Below are 24642 nucleotides of genomic sequence, written 5' to 3'. Positions count from 1 at the left end.
ACAAATAATGTTTATGTGGTAAATGTCGCTGGATGAGGAGACATATATCCAGAAAAAAAATGGCAATAATGGCGAATATTAACATTTCTGAAGTAATGTGGTTGGTGAGGAGATATAGAAATGAAGCGACTGACGTATTTCTGCGGTAAATATGCATGGTTGGGACGTGAGTATATTATTGATGTGGTAAATGTCGCTGGTGGAGACATCACTCAGATATGGCAAATAATAATAATGTTTATATGGTTGCTGAATCGCCATTGATGTGAAGGGGTTAACTGCTGACTGACATTTGGGCGCGCAATGCTTCGTTACGTCACAAGGTTCTGACAGGTCGCTATTGCGCTTGCGCAGAAAACACCAGCGCTCACTGCCTACGCGTCACGTGCCTCTCGGTGGTCAGCTGACCGGAGCCAGGTCATGTGATGAGGAAACTTCAGCTTCTCCCTCAGTCACTTAGGAAGAGGAGTCCGGTGCGGACGGGATGTTATATCCGCCGCCATAGAGGGAGGAGAACAGCGATACATCTCACCATGCGCGACCTCCCGGCTGCAGTCCGCCTCTCCGCAGCCCTGCTGGGAATCTACCTGCTCACCGCGACCACCTGCACCGCCAGCAACCAGGTATCCGGACCTGCCGTAAAGCGAGGCCGCAGCCGAGTGTCGTAAAGAGCGCCTGCGATGGTTTAAATGACAATTCCTGCTGCTGGGGCGGTTTTTAATCCCTATTTTTGGCTATTTTTTTTTTTTTGCTCATTTACTGCCAGCAAGCAGAGGATTGAGGATTTCAGATCTGCTGGTGCTTAAAAAGGCCAATCTCCTATCCTGCAATTACCTAATATAGTAGGGGGCATTAAGTCCTTGTGATCATTGGACCAGGTTGTTGTTAAGTTAATTTATATAGCAAAAAGGAAAATTGCTTAAATGCCAATTCCATAATGTATTTCTGTGGTTTCTGTGTGCGCCCCATGCTGTCTGAAGGGGGATGTGCAGGGTTATGTCCCCTGAGCTGCCACTCTGCAGGAAAAATACAATTGCTTAAATCCCAATTCTGTAATTTATTCCTGTGGTCTCCCTGTGCGCCCCCTGCTGTCTGGAGGGAGGGGGATGTATGCAGGGTGACGTCCACAGAGCCGCTGCACCCCTGAGAGCTGCCATTCTGCAGGAATAATACAATTGCTTAAATACCAACTCCATAATATGTTACCCTTAGGCTATGTGCCCACGGGAGCTCATACCTGCAGTTATATCCGCAGGTTTACCGCAGCGGCTCCCCGGAATCCGCAGCTATACATAGCTGCGGGATTCCAGCGAAATAGCTGCGTTAAACCTGCGGACATTCATGCGACTTACCTGCGGAAGTCCCGGGCTCTATCTCCATAGTGGAGGGCCGGGATTTCTGCAGGTAAATCCGCAGGAATAATTGACATGTAGTTACGTGCGGCTGCGGGACATTTGCAGCACATTCCACAGCATGGACACACACTCCACATGTCCCATAGGATAACATGGGGAGTGCCTGTACTTGCTAAAACCTGCGGATTTATCTAGAAAATCCAGATAAATCTGCAGGTTTTCTGTGGCAAAATCCGTGGGTGCAGAGTCCTGTGGGCACATGGCCTTAGGCTCTACCTCTGATTCCTCTGCCACTTGGAGCCCGATCTTTGTGTTATTGCTTCTTCCGCTGCTGCCCTCACCTCCTGTGATCACATTAGAATATGTTGTTGCTATTTTGTCAGTTTTCTAGTATTTTCTTCTTATAGTGCAGTCCCCTGTCCTGTGAATGCAGTGTGGTGCCTGGCGCTGGGGCGTGCCTGGGCACACCTGGATACGGCACGCCTAAACATTGCATCCTGGGCTGCATCTGCTGTGATCGTGTATACACCTCTCAGGCAGGTGGGACACTACAACGTCCAGCATGAACAGGGCTGTGGCTTGCAGAACATGAAGGGTTAACACATAGTGAGGACGGCAGTTTGTGGCCTTGGCTGTGACCGTTTGATCATCGGTCTGATCATCTGATGGAGGAGCCGATAACGCTGCGCTGTCAGTGGTCAGACCGGTTATTCCCAGGGCTGTCAGTCTGCTTGCTGCACACAGAGCCTTCCTTAAAGGGGAAGTTGTGGTTAAATTCTTGTTAACCCTTATGTAATGGGCTGGTTTCTTCCTTCTCAGTCTCCTCTATATGTAATTGGGATGAGATGAGCGGTGCCGGACGCTATTCACTGTCGCCTTGTGATGGGAGACATTAGTTACACATTATTATTAATTCACGCCCTACCTTCTGCTCCAAATGAGGTTTAAAGGAGTTAACTAGGATTAGAAAGACTGTTTCAGGAAGAGCGCCACCCCTGACCATGGGATGTCTAGTATTACAACTCAGATCTGTTCACTTCAGTAGGGGCGAGTTGCAATAGCAGACATAACCATTGTTCCAGAGTGGCACTATTTTTTTTCTTTTTTTTTTTTTTAAACATAGAAAGCAGCTATGTTTTTCTTATCCTGAAAAAACCCTTCAACATTCTCTTCCTGCAGAGGTGATTCTGCAGTTCACACAACCACCACTAGAGTGCATGAGTGCACAGCCTGACATAATTACGTACTGTATAGTGGCACTGTTTGCGGTCAGATGGCCGTGGACACATCATGGAGAGGAGATATGTATCACAGAGGTGATTCTGCAGTTCACGCAATCATCACTAGAGTGCACAGCCACCTGCCACAGCCTGGCATACTTGCCTAAAGGGGGCATCGTGTTTCGTGTTAATGGCTGTGGACATTTCATGGAGGGGAGATATGTATCACAGAGGTGGTTATCCTTTGTGATGTAAGCCTGGGAGCAAGCTCCATAACGTATAGTACTGAGAGGTTTTATAGGGCGGACGGAAGGCAGGTTTACAAACAATTGGAGAGATGTGTGGCTGCTCATACATCTCCCACCCCTAGCCATGGGATGGTGGACACAAGAAAGTCCAGGTGTCTTCAATAGCTGTCTGTGTGTGGAGGGAAGAAGGCCTGTGCTCCTGCATGCTGGAGTAACACTTTAGTGCCTTTGCTGGGACTGTGTATCCTGTTTCCCAGAAACAAATAAAGGCATTTATTTCCCTGGTTTGTGTCTCGCTTTATGGAGACTTAACAAAGCAGCCTGGACATTTAATGTCGCCTCCTGACCCTACCTCAACGCCGTTGTGGGCAACTTCATTGGCACGAAGTCCAGCTTACATGTTAAAATTCAAATTGCTTTTCCCACTTTTTTTTTTTTTTTTCCCCTCTAGGTGGCGCCAGTCATCTCAATGGAGCAATTGCTATGGGTGAGCGGCCGAGTGATCGGGGAGGTGGACACTTTCCGTATACCCTTGATCACCTACACCCCTCGGGGGCATCTCCTTGCATTTTCTGAAGCCCGTAAACACTCTGCCTCTGACCTGGGGGCAAAATTTATCGCCACTCGGCGCTCACATGATGGAGGTAGGTGTGATACATCAGAGAGGGTGCAGAATAAATCGTGTGTGTGTGTGTGTGTGTGTGTGTGTGTGTGTAATATATCTATGTACTCTAGATTATCCCATATGGGAAAGCTCCATTAAAGGGAACCTGTCACCACTTTTTTGTCCTATAAGCTGCGGCCACCACCACCGGGCTCTTATATACAGTATTCTAACATGCTGTATATAAGAGCCCAGGCCGCTGTGAGAACATTAAAAACACTTTATAATACTCACCTAACGGTCGCTTGGTTGTCCAGATGGGCGTTTCCGTTCTCCGGTGCGGCCGCCGCCTCTTTCGGCCATCTTCGTCCTCCTTCTCTAGCCGCGGTGCAGGACGGGTCCGACGTCGTACACACACGCCGGCATTCAGGTCCTGAGCGGGGCAGATCAAAGTATTGTAGTGCGCCTGCGCAGGACCGGCGAGTGTGTATGACTTGGCTGCGTCATGCACACAGGCTTCAGAAGAAGGACAAAGATGGCCGAAAGAGGAGGCGCTGGCACCGGAGAACCGAGAAGCCCCTATGGCCAACCGTGCGACCGTTAGGTGAGTATTATAAAGTGTTTTATATGTTCTCACAGCGGCCTGGGCTCTTATATACAGGATGTTTGAATGCTGTATATAAGAGCCCAGTGGTGGTGGCTGCAGCTTATAGGCCAAAAAAGTGGTGACAGGTTCCCTTTAAACCTGCAAATTCCTGGAGTCCTGGTTGCATAGATCTTTGGTAGCAGCATGTCGCCACCTTGTGGCTAATAGGGAGCATAGCAGAATTAAAATTGAAATAACTCCTGGTCCTGGACTTCCCCTGATTTCTTGAGTAATATCTGTCTGTGTTGACTGTTCATTTTATTTATGACCTGCTCTTAATCTAGCGGACCCTCCCCCACCCCCAAAAAGGGGAAGGCTCAGCATTACCACAGGTATTCAAACCAACAGCCAACCATGTAATGCACGGATGGATGGGTCAGGTGTGGCAGAGCCGGAGCCGCTCTTACCCCTTTGAGTACATAGACCTAATCCATATATTGATGTGTTTGTAGGTTACACCTGGGGTCCAACCTCCTTCATAGTGGATGATGGGACGACGCCCGATGGACTGAACCTCGGCGCGGTAGTGGTGGACGACGATACGAAGAATATCTTCTTGGTTTACACGCTGTGTGCCCATTACCTTCAGTGCGAAGTCTCCAGCGTTATGGTGACTAACAGCTCGGATGACGGGATCACCTGGAGCACGCCGAGGAACCTGTCCCAGGAGATCGGCACTAAAATGTTTTCCCCCGGTCCAGGATATGGAATCCAGGTGGGTGCGGGGCCAAGAATGTGGACCCCCCCCCCAACCAGACAGATTAATCTGGCTGCTCTGAATTTTAAAGCATATTTTTTTTTTTCTACACAGAAAAAGTTTTCTCCAAAAATGGGCCGCCTCATTGTCTGCGGGCACGGGACGCTGGATGAGGACGGCATCTTCTGTCTCTTAAGTGACGACCATGGGAACACCTGGAAGCAGGGGGGAAAGTTGGAGGGGCTGCCGTTCAAGCAACAGAAGCGAACGGGGGACTTCAGCCCGGATGAGTGTCAGGTAACTGTAATCTCGCTTTTTTTGGCCCTCAATCCTCTGTGCTGCCTCTAACTGTGTCCTCTTATGTCGCACAGCCCTATGAACTCCCAGATGGCACCGTGGTCATTAACGCCCGGAACCAGTACTTCTATCACTGCCACTGCCGCATCGTGGCCTTCTCCACCGACGGCTGTGACACGCTTCCTCTAGAAAATGTTCGCTTCGACGAGGGATTACCGGACCCGGCGGTGGCAGCTGGTGCTTTGTACAAAGGCGGCGTCACCTACTTTGTCAACGCAGCCAATCAGGCTAAAAGTAAGTCTGTCAGTCGGCTTGTCCTGGTAGAAGTAATCGAGCTGTATAGGGGTGTATATGGGGCAGCGCCATCACTTTCTAGGCCAGAGTTAGAAGTTGTCTAGTGCCGCAGACTTCTGCATCGGGAAGGAGCGGCGCTGATGACGACACTGCTGCACACTCCTATCAGGATGCAGCGTGCACCTTGTTATTTATTAGGAGAGGTGCATGATACCTGCCATGTACATCTTCTTCACCATCACCTTCTTTGCAACCGAGCGATGCTCGACAACCTCTTCACGTCGCAACCAATTTTAATTTCTTCATCGTTCCTATGGGAGACCCAGACCATGGGTGTATAGCTTCTGCCTCCGGAGGACACACAAAGTACTACACTAAAAAGTGTAGCTCCTCCCTCCGAGCTATATACACCCCCTGGATAACCAAATATAGCCAGTTCAATGCTTTGTGTTCAGGAGGCACACATCCACACATGCATTCTCATCTAATTTTTGATTTTAAAGAATTTGAAGAAAAGCGGGTCCAAGCCTGGACTCCCAGCATGTCCCTTCTCACACCACTGTGTCGGCGGTGCTGTTAAGGTTGATTTACAAGGCTGGAGCCTTACATGCCGCGCTCCTTCACCATCCCTCGGGCTCTGGCTTGAAGTGGGAGCCAGCACGGTTCTCACTGCCTTGCAGGAGACCGGTCTCCATCCGCAGCCCTTTCAGGATCCTGCCGGACGGAGCACTCATCCCTCAGGGACCTGGCCCTGCGTCTCACAAGCTAAGTATTTGAGACGTTATTTGGGGGGTCCCTTGTACTTTATTGTTGGGGAGAGTGTGTTATTTAACTTTTGTGACTTTTCCGGCCGGTTCTCTGGTTTTCACCTGAGAACCGCGCCGAGGGTGCCTGCGCGCCGGCCGCATTGTAAAATTTAGGCCCCGGCTTCGCCTGAGGCCTAGTTTCGTTTTCACTGCCCCTGCATGTCAGTCATGCAGAGGGACAGTGCGGCTCCGCCCACCGGCCGTTCGGCACAGGGGAGGACACTCCTCTCTGAGGAGATGTTTCCCTCCCCTGTATATCTCCTTGGCCCTCCGGATCCCGCTCTTTGACTAGGCTCCGCCCCCCTCTCCTCGCTCCGGCGCCATTTTATCAGCGTTCTCACACCGATCGGCGCTGACTGCAGCATCTCTGCTAATCTGTCTGGGGGTCCGAGCTGTGGGATCCGGAGGGCACACAAACGGTCTGGTAAGCCACAACCTCCGGTTGTGGACCTTCTTATACACTCTCTGGGGGTCATTCTGGCTCAGAGCCCCCACTTCAGCAGCATGTCTCACACTAGGAGCAAGGCTGTACTCAATATGCACTGCATGTAGGCTCGTACTGCCTGAACCGAGCACTTATCCACATTGTGACGCCTGCTCTAACATGGTGGTGCCTCAGCCTGGAGTCTCCCCAGTGGTCCCTCCGGCTGCTCCGGCCCCGGTGGCTGAACCCCCGGCTTGGGTAGAATCCTTCTCTAAGTCTATCTCCCAGTCCTTTGCCGACTCCATGGGAGAGTTGTCCCAGACTCTGCTGAGCATACATCAGCCCCCTTCACAGGGCGCCTCTGCTGCTACGGCTCGCTCAGCAGAGCCCACAGAGGATTCTTCACCTGCTCCCAGACCCCGTCCTCCTAAAAGGAGACGCAGGGTCCCCTCTCCTTCCTCGTCCTGCGGCTCTGATTCACGAGCTGACTCGCAGGATGAGGAGGATGCCTTTACAAGGGGCTCGGAGGCTAACTCCATGTGCCCCATTGATCTGACCGAGGGTGACACAGATGTTAGTGATTTGATTGCGTCCATTAATTCTGTACTGGACCTCAATCCACCAGTATCAGAGGAGCAACCCTCTCTGGCAGAAAAACACCAGTTTACCTTGCCTAAGAGAACAAGGAGTGTGTTCTTTAACCACTCCAGTTTTCAGGCCACTGTGACCAAGCCCAGGGCCTGTCCTGACAAACGCTTCCCAAAGCGTGGTTCTGATGACAGTTTTCCCTTTCCACCAGAGGTGGTCAAGGAGTGGGGTCATTCCCCAAAGGTAGACCCCCCTGGTGTCTAGACTCTCAGCCCGGACCGTTGTATCAGTGGCTGATGGCACCTCTCTTAAGGATCCCACTGACCGCCAGGTTGACCTTCTGGCCAAGTCTGTCTATGAGGCGGCAGGGGCCTCGTTCTCCCCGTCTTTTGCAGCAGTGTGGGCTCTTAAGGCCGTCTCTGCCTCTCTGGAGGAGATGCATTCTCTCACCAGGGACTCTATACCCGAGATGGTTGCCTTAACTTCCCAAGCTTCAGCTTTTTCATCCTATGCCATGTCTGCCATGCTGGAGGCTTCTCACCGCACTGCGGTGGCTTCGGCTAATTCCCTCGCTATCCGCAGGATCTTGTGGCTTTGAGAGTGGAAAGCAGACGCTTCTTCCAAGAAGTACCTTGCTGGGCTCCCTTTTGCTGGGTCCCGGCTGTTCGGTGAACAACTGGATGAAATTATTAAGGAAGCTACTGGCGGGAAGAGTACTTCCTTGCCACAGACTAAAACCAGGAAACCTGTCCAGGGCAGGAACCAGTCGAGGTTTCGTTCCTTTTCGTTCCTCTAACTGGTCGTCCTCTAAGCCCTCGGGCTCGTCCACTAACTCAGCCAAGGACCAGAAGCCCAACTGGTGCACAAAGCCGCGTCCACAGAAGACCGCAGGAGGAGCTGCCACCAAGGCAGCCTCCTCTTGACTATCTGGCCGAGCCAGCAACGTCCTTAGTCGGTGGCAGGCTCTCCCACTTTGGCGACGTGTGGTTTCAACACGTCTCCGATCAGTGGGTAAGGGATATCATCTCCCACGGCTACAGGATAGAATTCTCTTCCAGCCCGCCAAACAGATTTTTTCTGTCAACTCCCCCCTGCTCCAAAGCCGCCGCCTTCTCTCAGGCTGTGGCATCCTTGCAGGCAAACGGAGTAATTGTACCAGTTCCCGCCCGGGAACGTTTCAGAGGTTTCTACTCAAATCTCTTCCTAGTCCCCATAAAGGACGGTTCCTTCCGGCCCATCCTGGATCTCAAACTTCTCAACAAGCATGTTCAGGTGCGGCATTTTTGCATGGAGTCTCTGCGATCAGTCATTGCCTCAAGGTGGCTCCCTAAGGTGGTATCTCCTTTCCACCTTAACCAGGACATTTCATTGCCTTCCTTTTGTCCGGCTCCTGTTCATCGCTTTGAAAAAGCGTTGCATACTTTAGATCTGGTGCGGGCGCTCCGGATCTATGTGTCTCGCACCGCTGCTCTTAGGCGGTGCACCTCTCTTTTTGTGCTAACCACAGGTCGGCGTAAGGGCTTCTCTGCTTCTAAACCGACCCTGGCTCGTTGGATTAGGTCGGCCATCTCTGATGCCTACCAGTGTACTCAAGTGCCTCCCCCGCCGGGGATCAAGGCACACTCGACCAGAGCTGTCGGTGCCTCTTGGGATTTTAGGCACCAGGCTACGGCTCAGCAGGTCTGTCAGGCGGCCACTTGGTCTAGTCTGCACACCTTTTCGAAGCACTACCAAGTGCATGCTCATGCTTCGGCAGATGCGAGCTTGGGCAGACGCATCCTTCAGGCGGCTGTCGCCCATTTGTGAAGTTAGGCTCCGCCTACTTCTCAGTTTTCTGTTTATTCCCACCCATGGACTGCTTTGAGACGTCCCATGGTCTGGGTCTCCCATAGGAACGATGAAGAAAAAGAGAATTTTGTTTACTTACCGTAAATTCTTTTTCTTATAGTTCCGTAATGGGAGACCCAGCTCCCTCCCTGTTGCCTGTTGGCAATTTCTTGTTCCGCGTGTTATCACCGGCTGTTGTCGTGGGCAGAGTCTCCGGTTGTTCCGGTTCTTGCTCTATCTCTACTTGTGGGTGGCTATTCTCCTTCAGCTTTTGCACTAAACTGGCTATATTTGGTTATCCAGGGGGTGTATATGCTCGGAGGGAGGAGCTACACTTTCTTCGGCGCTCCATTAGGAGACCCAGACGATTGGGTGTATAGCACTGCCTCCGGAGGCCACACAAAGCATTACACTAAAAAGTGTAAGGCCCCTCCCCTTCTGGCTATACACCCCCAGTGGGATCACTGGCTCACCAGTTTTTCTGCTTTGTGCGAAGGAGGTCAGACATCCACGCATAGCTCCACGGTTTAGTCAGCAGTAGCTGCTGACTATGTCGGATGGAAGAAAAGAGGGCCCATATAGGGCCCCCAGCATGCTCCCTTCTTACCCCACTTGTGGTCTGTAAGGTTGAGGTACCCATTGCGGGTACAGAGGCTGGAGCCCACATGCTGTTTTCCTTCCCCATCCCCCTGAGGGGCTCTGTGGAAGTGGGATCTTACCGGCCCCCAAGCCCTGAGGCCGGGCTCCATCCACAGACCCATTGAACCTGCTGGATACGGAGCTGGGTACCGTTCAGGGACATGGCCCTGCAACTTTCAGGTACTCTGTGTCCCCGTACTGACAGGCACGCACACGCCAGACTTGCTGGGTGTGTTAGTGCGCCGGGGACAGTAGCGCTGCGCGCTGGGGTTTGAGTCACAGCAGCTTAGCTGTGTGCCTTCATGTATTGGGAACTACCGCGCCGGCCACTCTCAGAGCGGCGGCGCGGCTGGGACTTGTAGTGCACCGGGGACTTAGCGCCGACCGCGCTTTTACGGCGGCGGCGCTTATAAATTTACTCCCCGGCTTTTGCGGCCTAGCTCCGCTTCGTTCCCGCCCCCTCCCTGTCAATCAGGGAATGGGACAGGCGCTGTGCAATCGTCAGCGCCGAGGGCTGGAGCCTTATTTACATGCTCCAGCCCTCTCACTAGGCACAGTGGGAAGCAGGTTTCCCGCTTTTAGTCTGAGCACGCCCAGGGCCCGCCCCCCCCTCCACAGGACGCCGGCAGCCATTCCTGCATGCAGTCTGGCTGGAGGACGGACACAGGCTCTGGGAGACCCAGACTAGGGATTTCTGGCGACCACACACCCGCGTTTAGCGGGCGGTAAGCAGCACATAAGTGCTGGCCCCACTACTGCCACAGTGTTGTATTGGTGTACTTTTTCCTGTACCAGATATATATATATATATATATATATATATATATATATATATATATATATATATACTGCACTGGACGGTCGCTTCTTGGCTGTATACCCTATATTGCTCTGAGGAGACAACAACATGTCATCCACAAAACGCAAGGGTGCCAAGGCACGGGCTGTATATACTCCTTGTACAGCATGTGGGGCTAATCTACCAGCAGGCTCCAACGACTCTCATTGTGTGCAATGTTCAGTCCCAGTGGCACTTCGTCAGCCAGAGCCTATGGTGGTGGTAGCCCAGGCAGAGACGCCTGTGAACCCTGCCCCGGTGACTGGGACAGAATTTGCAGTCTTTGCTGATAAAATGTCTGTGACTATGACAAAAATCCTGGAGACCTTGCAGTCCAGGCCAGTTGCTCAGACCATGGACACTGCTGTGTCTATGTTCCCCGGTCCCCCTCAGTTGGATCTAATCCGTACTTCAAGGGGGTCCCAGGCATCACAGGCTGGGGGCTCTGACTCTGATGACAGTCCCAGGCCGCCTAAGCGAGCTCGCTGGGAGAGACCCTCCACGTCATCACGCGGGTCAGGGTCTCAGCGAGAAGAGTCTCTATATGATGAGACAGAGGTGGGTGATCAGGAGTCTAGTCCTGATACCGCACTCAATTTGGATACGCCAGATGGTGACGCCATGGTAAATGACCTTATAGCGGCCATCAATAGGCTGTTGGATATTTCTCCCCCAGCCCCTTCAGCAGAGGAGGCAGCTGCCCAGCAGGAGAAATTCCATTTCCTGTATCCCAAGCGTAAATCGAGTACTTTTCTGGACCACTCTGACTTCAGAGAATCAATCCAGAAACACAATGCTTATCCGGACAAGCGTTTTTCCAAACGTCTTAAGGATACACGTTATCCCTTTCCCCCTGACGTGGTCAAACGCTGGACCCAGTGTCCAAAAGTGGACCCTCCAATATCCAGGCTTGCAGCTAGATCCATTGTTGCAGTGGAGGATGGGGCTTCACTTAAAGATGCCAATGACAGACAGATGGACCTTTGGTTGAAATCTGTCTATGAAGCTATCGGCGCGTCGTTTGCTCCAGCATTCGCGGCCGTGTGGGCGCTCCAAGCTATTTCCGCTGGTCTGGCGCAGGTGGACTCTCTCATACGTCCAGCAGTGCCGCAAGTGGCGTCCTTAACTACGCAAATGACTGCGTTTGCGACTTACGCTATGAATGCGGTACTGGACTCTACGAGCCGTACCTCAATGGCATCTGCCAACTCTGTAGTTTTGCGCAGAGCCTTGTGGTTAAAAGAATGGAAAGCAGATTCTGCTTCTAAAAAATGTTTAACCAGCTTGCCATTATCTGGAGACAGACTGTTTGGTGAGCAATTGGCGGAAATCATTAAACAGTCCAAAGGTAAGGACTCTTCCTTACCCCAGCACAGATCAAGCAAACCTCAACAGAGGAAGTGGCAGTCAAGGTTTCGGTCCTTTCGAGGCTCGGGCAAGCCCCAATTCTCCTCGTCCAAAGGGACTCAGAAAGAGCAAAGGAGCTCTGATTCCTGGCGGGCTCACTCACGCCCCAAGAAAGCAGCCGGAGGTACCACTTCCAAGGCGGCTGCCTCATGACTTTCGGCCGCCTCCCTCCGCATCCTCGGTCGGTGGCAGGCTCTCCCGCTTTTGCGACATTTGGCTGCCACAGGTCAAAGACCGGTGGGTAACAGACATTTTGTCTCACGGGTACAGGATAGAGTTCAGTTCTCGTCCTCCGCCTCGGTTCTTCAGAACTTCCCCACATCCCGACCGAGCAGATGCCCTTCTGCAGGCGGTGAATTCTCTAAGAGCAGAAGGAGTGGTGGTCCCTGTTCCTCTTCGGGAACAAGGACAAGGTTTTTACTCCAATCTCTTTGTGGTGCCAAAAAAGGACGGCTCATTCCGTCCTGTTCTGGACCTAAAACTGCTCAACAAGCATGTGAACGCCAGGCGGTTCCGGATGGAATCCCTCCGCTCAGTCATTGCCTCAATGTCTCAAGGAGATTTCCTAGCATCAATAGACATCAAAGATGCTTATCTCCACGTGCCGATTGCTACAGAGCACCAACGCTTTCTGCGCTTCGCGATAGGAGACGACCATCTTCAGTTCGTAGCTCTGCCATTTGGTCTGGCGACTGCCCCACGGGTGTTCACCAAGGTCATGGCGGCAGTGGTAGCAGTCTTGCACTCTCAGGGACACTCTGTGATCCCTTACTTGGACGATCTACTTGTCAAGGCACCCTCTCGAGGCATGCCAACTCAGCCTGAATGTTGCGCTGGAGACTCTCCAGACGTTCGGGTGGATCATCAACTTCCCAAAGTCCAATCTGTCACCGACCCAATCTCTAACGTATCTTGGCATGGAGTTTCATACTCTCTCAGCGATAGTGAAGCTTCCGATGGACAAGCAGCGTTCACTACAGACAGGGGTGCAGACTCTCCTTCAAAGTCAGTCGCACTCCTTAAGACGCCTCATGCACTTCCTCGGGAAGATGGTGGCGGCAATGGAGGCGGTTCCGTTTGCGCAGTTTCATCTGCGCCCACTTCAATGGGACATTCTCCGCCAATGGGACGGGAAGTCAACATCCCTGGACAGGAAAGTCTCCCTTTCCCAGACGGCCAAGGACTCTCTGCAGTGGTGGCTTCTTCCCACCTCATTATCACAGGGAAGATCCTTCCTACTACCCCCATCCTGGGCGGTGGTCACGACAGACGCGAGCCTGTCAGGGTGGGGAGCAGTTTTTCTCCACCACAGGGCTCAGGGTACGTGGACTCAACAGGAGTCCACCCTTCAGATCAATGTTCTGGAAATCAGAGCAGTGTATCTTGCCCTACTAGCCTTCCAGCAGTGGCTGGAAGGAAGGCAGATCCGAATTCAGTCGGACAACTCCACAGCGGTGGCATACATCAACCACCAAGGCGGGACACGCAGTCGGCAAGCCTTCCAGGAAGTCCGGCGGATTCTGATGTGGGCGGAAGCCACGGCCTCCACCATATCCGCAGTTCACATCCCCGGCGTAGAAAACTGGGAAGCAGACTTCCTCAGTCGCCAGGGCATGGACGCAGGGGAATGGTCCCTTCACCCGGACGTGTTTCAGGAAATCTGTCGCCGCTGGGGAAGGCCGGACGTCGACCTAATGGCGTCCCGGCACAACAACAAGGTCCCAACCTTCATGGCACGGTCTCGCGATCACAAAGCTCTGGCGGCAGACGCCTTAGTGCAAGATTGGTCGCAGTTCCAGCTCCCTTATGTGTTTCCACCTCTGGCACTCTTGCCCAGAGTGCTACGCAAGATCAGATCCGAATGCAGCCGCGTCATACTCGTCGCCCCAGACTGGCCAAGGAGGGCGTGGTATCCGGATCTGTGGCATCTCACGGTCGGCCAACCGTGGGCACTACCAGACCGACCAGACTTACTGTCCCAAGGGCCGTTTTTCCATCGGAATTCTGCGGCCCTGAACCTGACTGTGTGGCCATTGAGTCCTGGATCCTAGCGTCTTCAGGATTATCCCAAGGGGTCGTTGCCACCATGAGACAGGCTAGGAAGCCCACGTCCGCTAAGATCTACCACAGAACGTGGAAGATATTCTTATCCTGGTGCTCTGCTCAGGCAGTGTCTCCCTGGCCATTTGCTTTGCCTACCTTTCTTTCTTTCCTGCAATCTGGGTTAGAAAAAGGTTTGTCGCTCGGTTCCCTTAAAGGGCAAGTCTCGGCGCTATCCGTCTTTTTTCAGAAGCGTCTAGCGCGACTTCCTAAGGTGCGCACGTTCCTGCAGGGGGTTTGTCATATCGTACCCCCGTACAAGCGGCCATTAGATCCATGGGATCTGAACAGGGTACTAGTTGCCCTCCAGAAGCCGCCCTTCGAGCCTCTGAGGGAGGTTTCACTTTCTAGACTATCACAGAAAGTGGCTTTTCTGGTAGCGATCACATCTCTTCGGAGAGTGTCTGAGCTAGCAGCGCTGTCATCCAAGGCTCCCTTCCTGGTCTTCCACCAGGACAAGGTAGTGCTGCGCCCCATTCAGGAGTTTCTCCCGAAGGTGGTATCCTCTTTTCATCTTAATCAGGATATCTTTGCCTTCTTTTTGTCCTCATGCAGTTCATCGGTATGAGAAGGATTTACATTTGTTAGATCTGGTGAGAGCACTCAGAATCTACATTTCCCGCACGGCGCCTCTGCGCCGTTCGGATGCACTCTTTGTCCTTGTCGCTGGTAAGCGCAAAGGGTCGCAGGCTTCTAAGGCCACCCTGGCTCGATGGATCAAAGAACCAATTCTTGAAGCCTACCGTTCTGCTGGGCTTCCGGTTCCATCAGGGCTGAAGGCCCATTCTACCAGAGCCGTGGGTGCGTCCTGGGCATTACGACACCAGGCTACGGCTCAACAGGTGTGCCAGGCAGCTACCTGGTCGAGTCTGCACACTTTCACCAAACATTATCAGGTGCATACCTATGCTTCGGCGGACGCCAGCCTAGGTAGAAGAGTCCTGCAGGCGGCAGTTGCCTCCCCGTAGGGGAGGGCTGTCTTCGCAGCTCTTACATGAGGTATTCTTTACCCACCCAGGGACAGCTTTTGGACGTCCCAATCGTCTGGGTCTCCCAATGGAGCGCCGAAGAAGGGAATTTTGTTACTTACCGTAAATTCCTTTTCTTCGAGCTCCTATTGGGAGTTCCAGCACCCGCCCTGTTGTCCTTCGGGATTTTTGGTTGTTTTTCGGGTACACATGTTGTTCATGTTGAACGGTTTTCTGTTCTCCGAAGTTACTTCGGAGTGAATTTGTTTAAACCAGTTCTTGGCTTTCCTCCTTCTTGCTTTTGCACTAAAACTGGTGAGCCAGTGATCCCACTGGGGGTGTATAGCCAGAAGGGGAGGGGCCTTACACTTTTTAGTGTAATGCTTTGTGTGGCCTCCGGAGGCAGTGCTATACACCCAATCGTCTGGGTCTCCCAATAGGAGCTAGAAGAAAAGGAATTTACGGTAAGTAGCAAAATTCCCTTCTTTAGTGTAGTACTTTGTGTGTCCTCCGGAGGCAGAAGCTATACACCCATGGTCTGGGTCTCCCAATACGGAACTATAAGAAAAAGAATTTACGGTAAGTAAACAAAATTCTCTTTTCTTCAGCGCTCTATTGGGAGACCCAGACGATTGGGGTATAGCTACTGCCCTCCGGAGGCCACACAAAGCACTACACTAAAAAGTGCAAGGCCCCTCCCCTTCTGGCTATACCCCCCCGTGGTATCACGGGTTCTCCAGTTTTCAAGCTTTGTGCGAAGGAGGTCAGACATCCACGCATAGCTCCACAGATTTTAGTCAGCAGCAGCTGCTGACTATTTCGGATGGAAGAAAAGAGGGCCCATATAGGGCCCCCAGCATGCTCCCTTCTCACCCGTGGATGGTGTTGTAAGGTTGAGGTACCTATTGCTGGTACAGGGGCTGGAGCCCCACATGCTGTTTTCCTTCCACATCCCCTTGTAGGGCTCTGTGGAAGTGGGATCCTGCCGGCCTCTAAGCTCTGACGCCGGGCTCCATCCACAGACCCAGTTGAACCTGATGCATATGGAGCAGGAGTACAATCAGGGACATGGCCCTGCATCATACAGGTACTCTGTGTCCCCGGCAGGCACAGACACACTCCGGGCTGGCTGGGTGTTGTAGTGCGCCGGGGACCGTAACGATTGAGTTGGTGTTCCTGCAGTTTACTGGGGGACTTTTGTGTTGTGGGAACGCAGCGCCGACCCCCACTGGACCGGCGGCGCTGCTGTGACTTGTAGTGCGCCGGGGACACGCCGACCGCGCTTTTACGGCGGCGGCGTTTATAAATCCAGTCCCCGGCTTTTGCGGCCTAGCTCCGCTTCGTTCCCGCCCCCACCCTGTCAATCAGGGTAGGGGAGAGACGCTGTTTCGCAGCAGCGACGAGGGCTGGAGCCTGATTTACATGCTCCAGCCCTCTCACTAGGCACAGAGGGAAGCAGGCTTCCCGCTCTTAGCCAGGAACGCCCAGGGCCCGCCCCCCCTCCTCTCCCAGGACGCCGGCAGCCATTACATGCAGTCTGGCTAGAGGAAGGACGCAAGGCTCTGGGAGACCTGGACTAGGGGGCTTTTGGCGACCACACACCCGCTCTTAAGCGGGCGGTAAGCGGCATTTCAGCTGGCCCCTCTAGTGCCTCAGTGTGTATTGGTGTACTGTGTCACCAGATATATATATTTATTTATTTCTTGCACTGTGAGGTCGCTTCCTGGCTGGATACCCCAGATCGCTCTGAGGAGGCAGCAACATGTCATCCACAAAACGCAAGGCTGCCAAGGCTAGGGCTGTGTACACTGCGTGTGCTGCATGTGGGGCTGCTCTACCAGCAGGTTCCAAAGACCCCCATTGTGTGCAATGCTCAGATCCGGTGCTGCTTCGCCAGCCGGAGTCCGGAGGGGTAGTGACCCAGGCTGAGACGCTTGTAAGTCCTGCCCCGGTGTCAGGGACAGACTTTGCAGTTTTTGCTGATGGAATGTCTGTGACTATGGCAAAAATCCTTGAAACTTTGCAATCCATGACTGGGGCTCAGTCTATGGACACGGCGAGGTCTCTGTCCGCTAATCCCCCTCAGTTGGAATTAATCCAGACTGCAAGGGGGTCCCCGGCTTCCCAGGCTGAGTATTATGACTCAGATGATAGCCCCAGCCACCCTAAGCGAGCTCGCTGGGAAAGACCCTCAACGTCATCACACTGCTCAGGGTCTCAGCGCAATCAGTCGCCCTGTGATGCGTCTGAAGAGAGTGATCAGGAGTCTTATCCTGGAACCCCTCTCAATCTGGATACCCCGGATGGGGACGCCATGGTAAACGAGCTTATCTCAGCCATCAATAGACTGTTGGATATTTCTCCCCCAGCTCCTTCTGCAGACGAGGCAGCTGCAGAGCAGGAGAAGTTTCGTTTCCTCTATCCCAAGCGTAAATTGAGTGCTTTCTTGGATCACTCTGACTTCAGAGAGTCAATCCAGAAACACGACGCTCATCCAGAAAGGCATTTCTCTAAACGTTCTAAGGATACACGTTTTCCTTTCCCCCCTGATGTGGTCAAGCGCTGGACCCAGTGTCCAAAAGTAGACCCCCCGATTTCCAAACTTGCAGCTAGATCCATAGTTGCAGTGGAGGATGGCGCTTCACTTAAGGATGCCAATGACAGACAGATGGACCTTTGGTTAAAATCTGTCTATGAAGCTATCGGCGCGTCGTTTGCTCCAGCATTCGCAGCCGTATGGGCACTCCAAGCTATTTCAGCTGGTTTAGCAAAAGTGGATGCTGTCATACATCCAGCGGTGCCGCAAGTGGCGTCCCTTACCTCGCAGATGTCTGCGTTTGCGTCTTACGCTATCAATGCGGTCCTAGAATCTACCAGCCGCACCTCAATGGCGTCCGCCAATTCGGTAGTTTTGCGCAGAGCCTTGTGGTTAAAGGACTGGAAAGCAGATGCTGGTTCCAAAAAATGTTTAACCAGTTTGCCTTTATCTAGAGACAGACTGTTTGGCGAGCCATTGGCTGACATCATTAAACAGTCCAAGGGTAAAGACTCTTCCTTACCCCAGCCCAGATCAAGCAAACCTCAGCAGAAAAAATGGCAGCAGAGGTTTCAGTCCTTTCGAGGTTCGGGCAAGACACAATTCTCCTCGTCCAAAGGGACTCAGAGGACTCAAAGAGTCTCAGATTCCTGGCGGGCTCACGCACGCCCCAAGAAAGCAAATGGAGGAACCGCTTCCAAAGCGGCTACCTCATGACTTCCAGCCCCCCCCCTCCGCATCTCCGGTCGGGGGCAGGCTCTCCCGCTTTTCCGACATTTGGATGTCACAGGTCAAAGACCGGTGGGTGACAAACATTTTGTCTTGCGGGTACAGAATCGAGTTCAGTTCTCGTCCTCCAGCTCGGTTCTTCAGAACCTCCCCACATCCAGACCGAGCAGATGCCCTGCTGCAGGCGGTGGACTCCCTAAGAGCGGAAGGAGTAGTGGTTCCTGTACCGCCTCAGGAACAAGGGCGAGGGTTTTACTCCAATCTCTTTGTGGTTCCAAAAAAGGACGGCTCGTTCCGTCCTGTTCTGGATCTAAAGCTGCTCAACAAACATGTGCACGCCAGACGGTTCCGGATGGAAACCCTCCGCTCTGTCGTTGCCTCAATGTCTCAAGGAGACTTCCTTGCCTCAATAGACATCAAAGATGCTTATCTCCACGTGCCAATTGCTACAGAACATCAACGTTTTCTACGTTTTCTGATAGGAAACGACCATCTTCAGTTCGTAGCTCTGCCATTCGGTCTGGCGACAGCCCCCCGGGTCTTCACCAAGGTCATGGCGGCGGTGGTAGCAGTCTTGCACTCTCAGGGACACTCGGTGATCCCTTACCTAGACGATCTACTTGTCAAGGCACCCTCTCAAGAGGCATGCCAACTCAGTCTACATGCTACGCTGGAGACTCTACAGACGTTCGGATGGATCATCAACTTTCCAAAGTCGAATCTGTCACCGTCACAGTCGCTAACGTATCTTGGCATGGAGTTTCATACTCGAGCAGCGAGAGTGAAGCTTCCGCTGAACAAGCAGCGGTCCCTACAGACAGGGGTGCAATCCCTCCTTCAAGGCCAGTCGCACCCCTTACGGCGCCTCATGCACTTCCTCGGGAAGATGGTGGCAGCCATGGAAGCAGTTCCCTTTGCGCAGTTTCATCTGCGCCCACTTCAATGGGACATTCTCCGCCAATGGGACGGGAAGTCAACGTCCCTGGACAGGAAAGTCTCTCTTTCCCAGACGGCCAAGGACTCTCTACAATGGTGGCTCCTTCCCACCTCATTGTCTCAGGGAAGATCCTTCCTGCCCCCATCCTGGGCAGTGGTCACGACAGATGCGAGTCTGTCAGGGTGGGGAGCAGTGTTTCTCCACCACAGGGCCCAGGGGACGTGGACTCCGCAGGAGTCCACCCTTCAGATCAATGTTCTGGAAATCAGGGCAGTGTATCTTGCCCTACTGGCCTTCCAACAGTGGCTGGAAGGAAAGCAGATCCGAATCCAGTCGGACAACTCCACAGCGGTGGCATACATCAACCACCAAGGAGGGACGCGCAGTCGGCAAGCATTCCAAGAAGTCCGGCGCATTCTAATGTGGGTGGAGGACACAGCATCCACCATATCCGCGGTTCACATCCCAGGCATAGAAAATTGGGAAGCAGACTTCCTCAGTCGCCAGGGCATGGACGCAGGGGAGTGGTCCCTTCACCCGGACGTGTTTCAGGAAATCTGTCGCCGATGGGGAGTGCCGGACGTCGACCTAATGGCGTCCCGGCACAACAACAAGGTCCCGGCATTCATGGCGAGGTCGCGCGATCAAAGAGCTCTGGCGGCAGACGCATTAGTTCAAGATTGGTCGCAGTTCCGGCTCCCATACGTCTTCCCACCTCTGGCACTCTTGCCCAGAGTGTTACGCAAGATCAGATCCGATTGCAGCCGCGTCATACTCGTCGCCCCAGACTGGCCGAGGAGATCGTGGTATCCGGATCTGTGGCATCTCACGGTCGGTCGACCGTGGTCACTGCCAGACCGACCAGACTTACTGTCCCAAGGGCCGTTTTTCCATCAGAATTCTGCGGCCCTGAACCTGACTGTGTGGCCATTGAGTCCTGGATCCTAGCGTCCGCAGGATTATCTCAAGGAGTCGTAGCCACAATGAGACAAGCTAGGAAGTCAACGTCTGCTAAGATCTACCACAGAACGTGGAAGATTTTCTTATCCTGGTGCTCTGCACAGAGAGTATCCCCTTGGCCATTTGCATTGCCCACCTTTCTTTCCTTCCTGCAATCGGGGTTGGAAAAGGGCTTGTCGCTCAGCTCCCTTAAAGGGCAAGTCTCGGCACTATCTGTGTTTTTTCAGAAGCGTCTAGCACGTCTTCCTAAGGTGCGCACGTTCCTACAGGGGGTCTGTCATATTGTGCCCCCGTACAAGCGGCCGTTAGATCCATGGGATCTGAACAGAGTACTAGTTGCTCTGCAAAAGCCGCCCTTCGAGCCTCTAAAGGACGTTTCCTTTTCTCGCCTGTCACAGAAAGTGGCGTTTCTTGTTGCGATCACATCGCTTAGGCGAGTGTCTGAGCTGGCAGCTCTGTCATCCAAGGCTCCCTTCCTGGTGTTCCACCAGGACAAGGTAGTGCTGCGCCCCATTCCGGAGTTTCTCCCTAAGGTCGTATCCTCGTTTCATCTTAATCAGGATATATCCTTGCCTTCCTTTTGTCCTCAGCCGGTTCACCGGTATGAGAAAGACTTACGTTTGCTAGATCTGGTGAGAGCACTCAGAATCTATATTTCTCGCACGGCGCCTATCCGCCGTTCAGATGCACTTTTTGTCCTTGTCGCTGGCCAGCGCAAGGGGTCGCAGGCTTCTAAAGCCACCCTGGCTCGATGGATCAAAGAACCAATTCTGGAAGCCTACCGTTCTGCTGGGCTTCCGGTTCCTTCAGGGCTGAAAGCCCACTCAACCAGAGCTGTGGGTGCGTCCTGGGCTTTGCGACACCAGGCTTCGGCTCAACAGGTGTGCCAGGCAGCTACCTGGTCGAGTCTGCACACTTTCACCAAACATTATCAGGTGCATACCTATGCTTCGGCGGATGCCAGCTTAGGTAGAAGAGTCCTGCAGGCGGCAGTGACATCCCCGTAGGGGAGGGCTGTTTTGCAGCTCTAACATGAGGTATTTCTTTACCCACCCAGGGACAGCTTTTGGACGTCCCAATCGTCTGGGTCTCCCAATAGAGCGACGAAGAAGAAGGGAATTTTGTTACTTACCGTAAATTCCTTTTCTTCTAGCTCTTATTGGGAGACCCAGCACCCGCCCTGTTGTCCTTCGGGATTTTTTTGTTGTTTGCGGGTACACATGTTGTTCATGTTGAACGGTTTTTCAGTTCTCCGACGTTATTCGGAGTTAATTTGTTTAAACCAGTTATTGGCTTCCTCCTTCTTGCTTTGGCACTAAAACTGGAGAACCCGTGATACCACGGGGGGGGTATAGCCAGAAGGGGAGGGGCCTTGCACTTTTTAGTGTAGTGCTTTGTGTGGCCTCCGGAGGGCAGTAGCTATACCCCAATCGTCTGGGTCTCCCAATAAGAGCTAGAAGAAAAGGAATTTACGGTAAGTAACAAAATTCCCTTCTTTTTGCATTTTACGTTTTGTCCATAACTTTTTTTTTTTTTTTTTTTATTGCATTGTTAGAGTTGTGAAAAGCGAAAACCCCACATTTTTAGTGTTTAATTGTTACGGCTTTTTGTTTATGATTTTTCACTTTTCTATTAATATTTTCAGGAACTTTGCTCTATATAATGCAATACTTAAAGAGTAAACGTCAGGTTCAATTTTTGCTCTCTGCAGAAATCAATAGTACACAAGAACAGAAGAAACGTTTTGTGATAGATTTTATCAAAGAAATCTTCTCATTTCTCCTCCCTCTGGACTGATCTTTCACTGTCAATTCAGTGAATACAGATTTATTTATTTTCCCATTTCAGAAACAGGAGATGATAGTTGGTGCTTGTCATGTTCTATGGAGATGGAAGCAGCTAGAGAAAGACAGATTTTCTACTGGAAGTTCTAAAATTAGTTACATTTCTTCATAGAACTTAATGAGCACCAAACATCATCTCCTATCTCAGTAATTGGAAAATCTGTGTTCACTGAAGACTTATTTTACCTGTAAATTGAGGGTGAAAGATCCGTCCTGGAGCAGAAAGAAGCAATTTCCTTCATAAGAAACATTACAAAGGCAGCTGCGGTTATCTTCTTGATCCCCCTCCATACATGCACATCACACATCAGGTATGAGTGTATGTCACTTGTCGGGTTAATGCACCACCCCAAAATCTTCCCAAAGTGACCGCTGCTTTAGTATGATGCTATCAATCTACTTGCAGCCCCATTCCTGTATCCACAGGACAGTCTCGTAGCAGACAGGTGGCCATCATCACCGCAGCTTTTTTTTTCCCTCCCCCTTCCTCCTAACACTTCTTTCTTCTTCCTCCAGGGGTTAATCTCACTCTACGATGGAGCTTCGACTTCGGGGACTCTTGGGAGCAGAATTCTATCCAAATCTGGCCCGGACCCAGCGGCTACTCCAGCCTCACCACCCTGTCACGTAACATCGAAGACAACGAGAACCTCTACATCATCTATGAGAAAGGAAGGCAAGATATCACAGAGTCCATCGCTCTAGTGAAAGTCAACCTGTACGGGAACATCTGACCCCTGCTCAATGCTGAGAAGAATGGACTTGATCCCCTTCTGCCCCAAAGGACAAAATATCAGATGAATGGATTCCTATGTAGTGATGAGCGGGCACTGCCATGCTCGGGGGCTTAGTACTTGTAACTAGTGATGAGCGGGCACTACCATGCTCGGGGGCTCAGTATTCATAACTGGCTCCACTTGTATAGAGTATAATGGAAGTCAATGGGGAACTCAAGCATTTTCTGGGAAATCTTCCGGAAAAATGCTTGAGTTCCCCCATACTGTTCCATTATACTCTGTATGCAAGGTGAGCCTGTCTGAGAGCCCGACCTGCTCGTTTCTAGTACTGGGTACCCGAGCATGGTAGTGCGCGCTCATCACTAGTTACCAGTTCTGAGCACCCGAGCATGGTAGTGCGCGCTCATCACTATTTACCAGTTCTGAGCACCCGAGCATGGTAGTGCCCGCTCATCACTAGTTACTAGTACTGAGCACCTGAGCATGGAAGTGCCCGCTCATCACTAGTTACCAGTTCTGAGCACCCGAGCATGGTAGTGCGCGCTCATCACTATTTACCAGTTCTGAGCACCCGAGCATGGTAGTGCGCGCTCATCACTAGTAGTCATCTCTGTTCTCTCCAGTTTTCCCCCCACTTGTTCTCTCCTCCTATTCGTTCACTTTAAAGAACCAGCCTGGTATCACATACGGAGGTAATAAAGAAGGGGTCTGACTTCCGGGATCACTGAGCGCCTCTTACAATAATGCTGTCCTTGAGGGACCACCGATGTCCCTTCTTTACATGGACACTGAGTGAGGAGATCATAGACAATCACTTTCAGCTTTTAAAAGGATTTTCCACCATATTAGATATAAAAAAAAATGAGGGAACCAGAAAAAAATAAAGTGCAACGCTGCCACTTGAAAAAGTCTCTGCTGGGAGGACCCCTTTAAATTTTTCACGTGGTCTACTGAACTTACGTTCTGGACTTTTTCACCCATCTTTCCCCATTTTTAAATTTTTTTTTTTTTTTTTTTTGTGTCCTAATTGAATGGACACAATTGTGTGAATGGACACACAAAGCGCTTTATCTGTAACATATAGCTGACGATTACTCTACGCTTTGGGATCAGATTCAGACTGCATGTGTGAACAGGGTCATCTCTCGATTTGTAAAATCAATTTCTGTATATAATGTTTGGAAGTAGTAAAAATGGATGAAGTGTAACCGAGAAGTGTAGCAGAGCTGAGCTTGTCATTCAGAGCTGCTTCATTCTTCTGGGCTCTGCTACATCTGTATGGTGGGTACATATTTTTTTTTTTTTTTTGCCTTATGTATAGCGAGATAACCTTGACAAAATTCTGAATGCCAATTTTGATAGTCTCCAGATCCTGGTCTCCAACTTGTCACTTTTTTTTTTCTTAATTACGGCACAATGGGCGTTATAGTACCGCATATGTGAGAGCAGTAAACTGCACATCGCCGTTTTCTAAGGCACCTGAGTAGAAGAACATAGCTCGGGTTCTCCAGAAACTGTGCCGCACCTGTCCGCGGGCTGTAAACAGGTGTGGTGCCGTTCAGCAGCACCATTTAATTTTTCTAATCCTTTTACAACCAATGTGTACATAACGTATGTGGGCGAATACTGGGCACAGATATTGGATGGATGCATCTCTCAAAACACCAAAAATCAAACCTCTTTGTAGTTATTAAATTATTTTTGGAATGTATTCTGTTTTTCTTATTATTTTTTTTGTTCTTTGCACTTTATTTTGGCAGCGACACAGATCATGTTGCCAAAGATCGCTCTGCGCCGCATCACCGGAGATGTCAGAGCCGGTTCTGCGCATGTGCGGGGTGCGATCCACAACCTCCAGGGATTAACACCAGGGGGGGGGTTTAATCCTGTCTCCAAATACAGCCCCCTTTAATAAAGCAGTTGATGGTGAGTGATTTTTGG

At 51.6% G+C, this 24642-nt stretch overlaps 1 protein-coding gene across 1 annotated transcript; it reads left to right on the top strand.

Moving 5' to 3' along the window:
• The first annotated feature begins 409 nt into the window (after nt 1-409).
• NEU1 (neuraminidase 1) lies at nt 410-24412 on the top strand. Its single transcript, XM_075323286.1, has 6 exons — nt 410-623; nt 3275-3467; nt 4526-4788; nt 4885-5067; nt 5142-5361; nt 22481-24412. Exons 1-6 carry the CDS (start codon nt 426-428, stop codon nt 22696-22698), a joined length of 1275 nt encoding a protein of 424 aa, XP_075179401.1. The 5' UTR covers nt 410-425; the 3' UTR covers nt 22699-24412.
• The last annotated feature ends 230 nt before the right edge of the window (nt 24413-24642 follow it).

Source organism: Anomaloglossus baeobatrachus, chromosome 9 (genome assembly GCF_048569485.1).
Source record: "Anomaloglossus baeobatrachus isolate aAnoBae1 chromosome 9, aAnoBae1.hap1, whole genome shotgun sequence".
Classification (NCBI taxonomy): Eukaryota; Metazoa; Chordata; class Amphibia; order Anura; family Aromobatidae; genus Anomaloglossus; species Anomaloglossus baeobatrachus.
The sequence above is the reverse complement of the archived record's forward strand: the minus strand, read 5'-3'. Positions and strand labels throughout refer to the sequence as shown.

Excerpts from the sequence above, each read along its gene's own strand:
- NEU1 (XM_075323286.1), top strand. The coding sequence starts at position 426 with ATGAGGAAACTTCAGCTTCTCCCTCAGTCACTTAGGAAGAGGAGTCCG. Across the intron at positions 3,468-4,525 it reads TCGGCGCTCACATGATGGAG|GTTACACCTGGGGTCCAACC; the intron begins GTAGGTGTGATA and ends ATGTGTTTGTAG. Across the intron at positions 4,789-4,884 it reads GTCCAGGATATGGAATCCAG|AAAAAGTTTTCTCCAAAAAT; the intron begins GTGGGTGCGGGG and ends TTTTCTACACAG.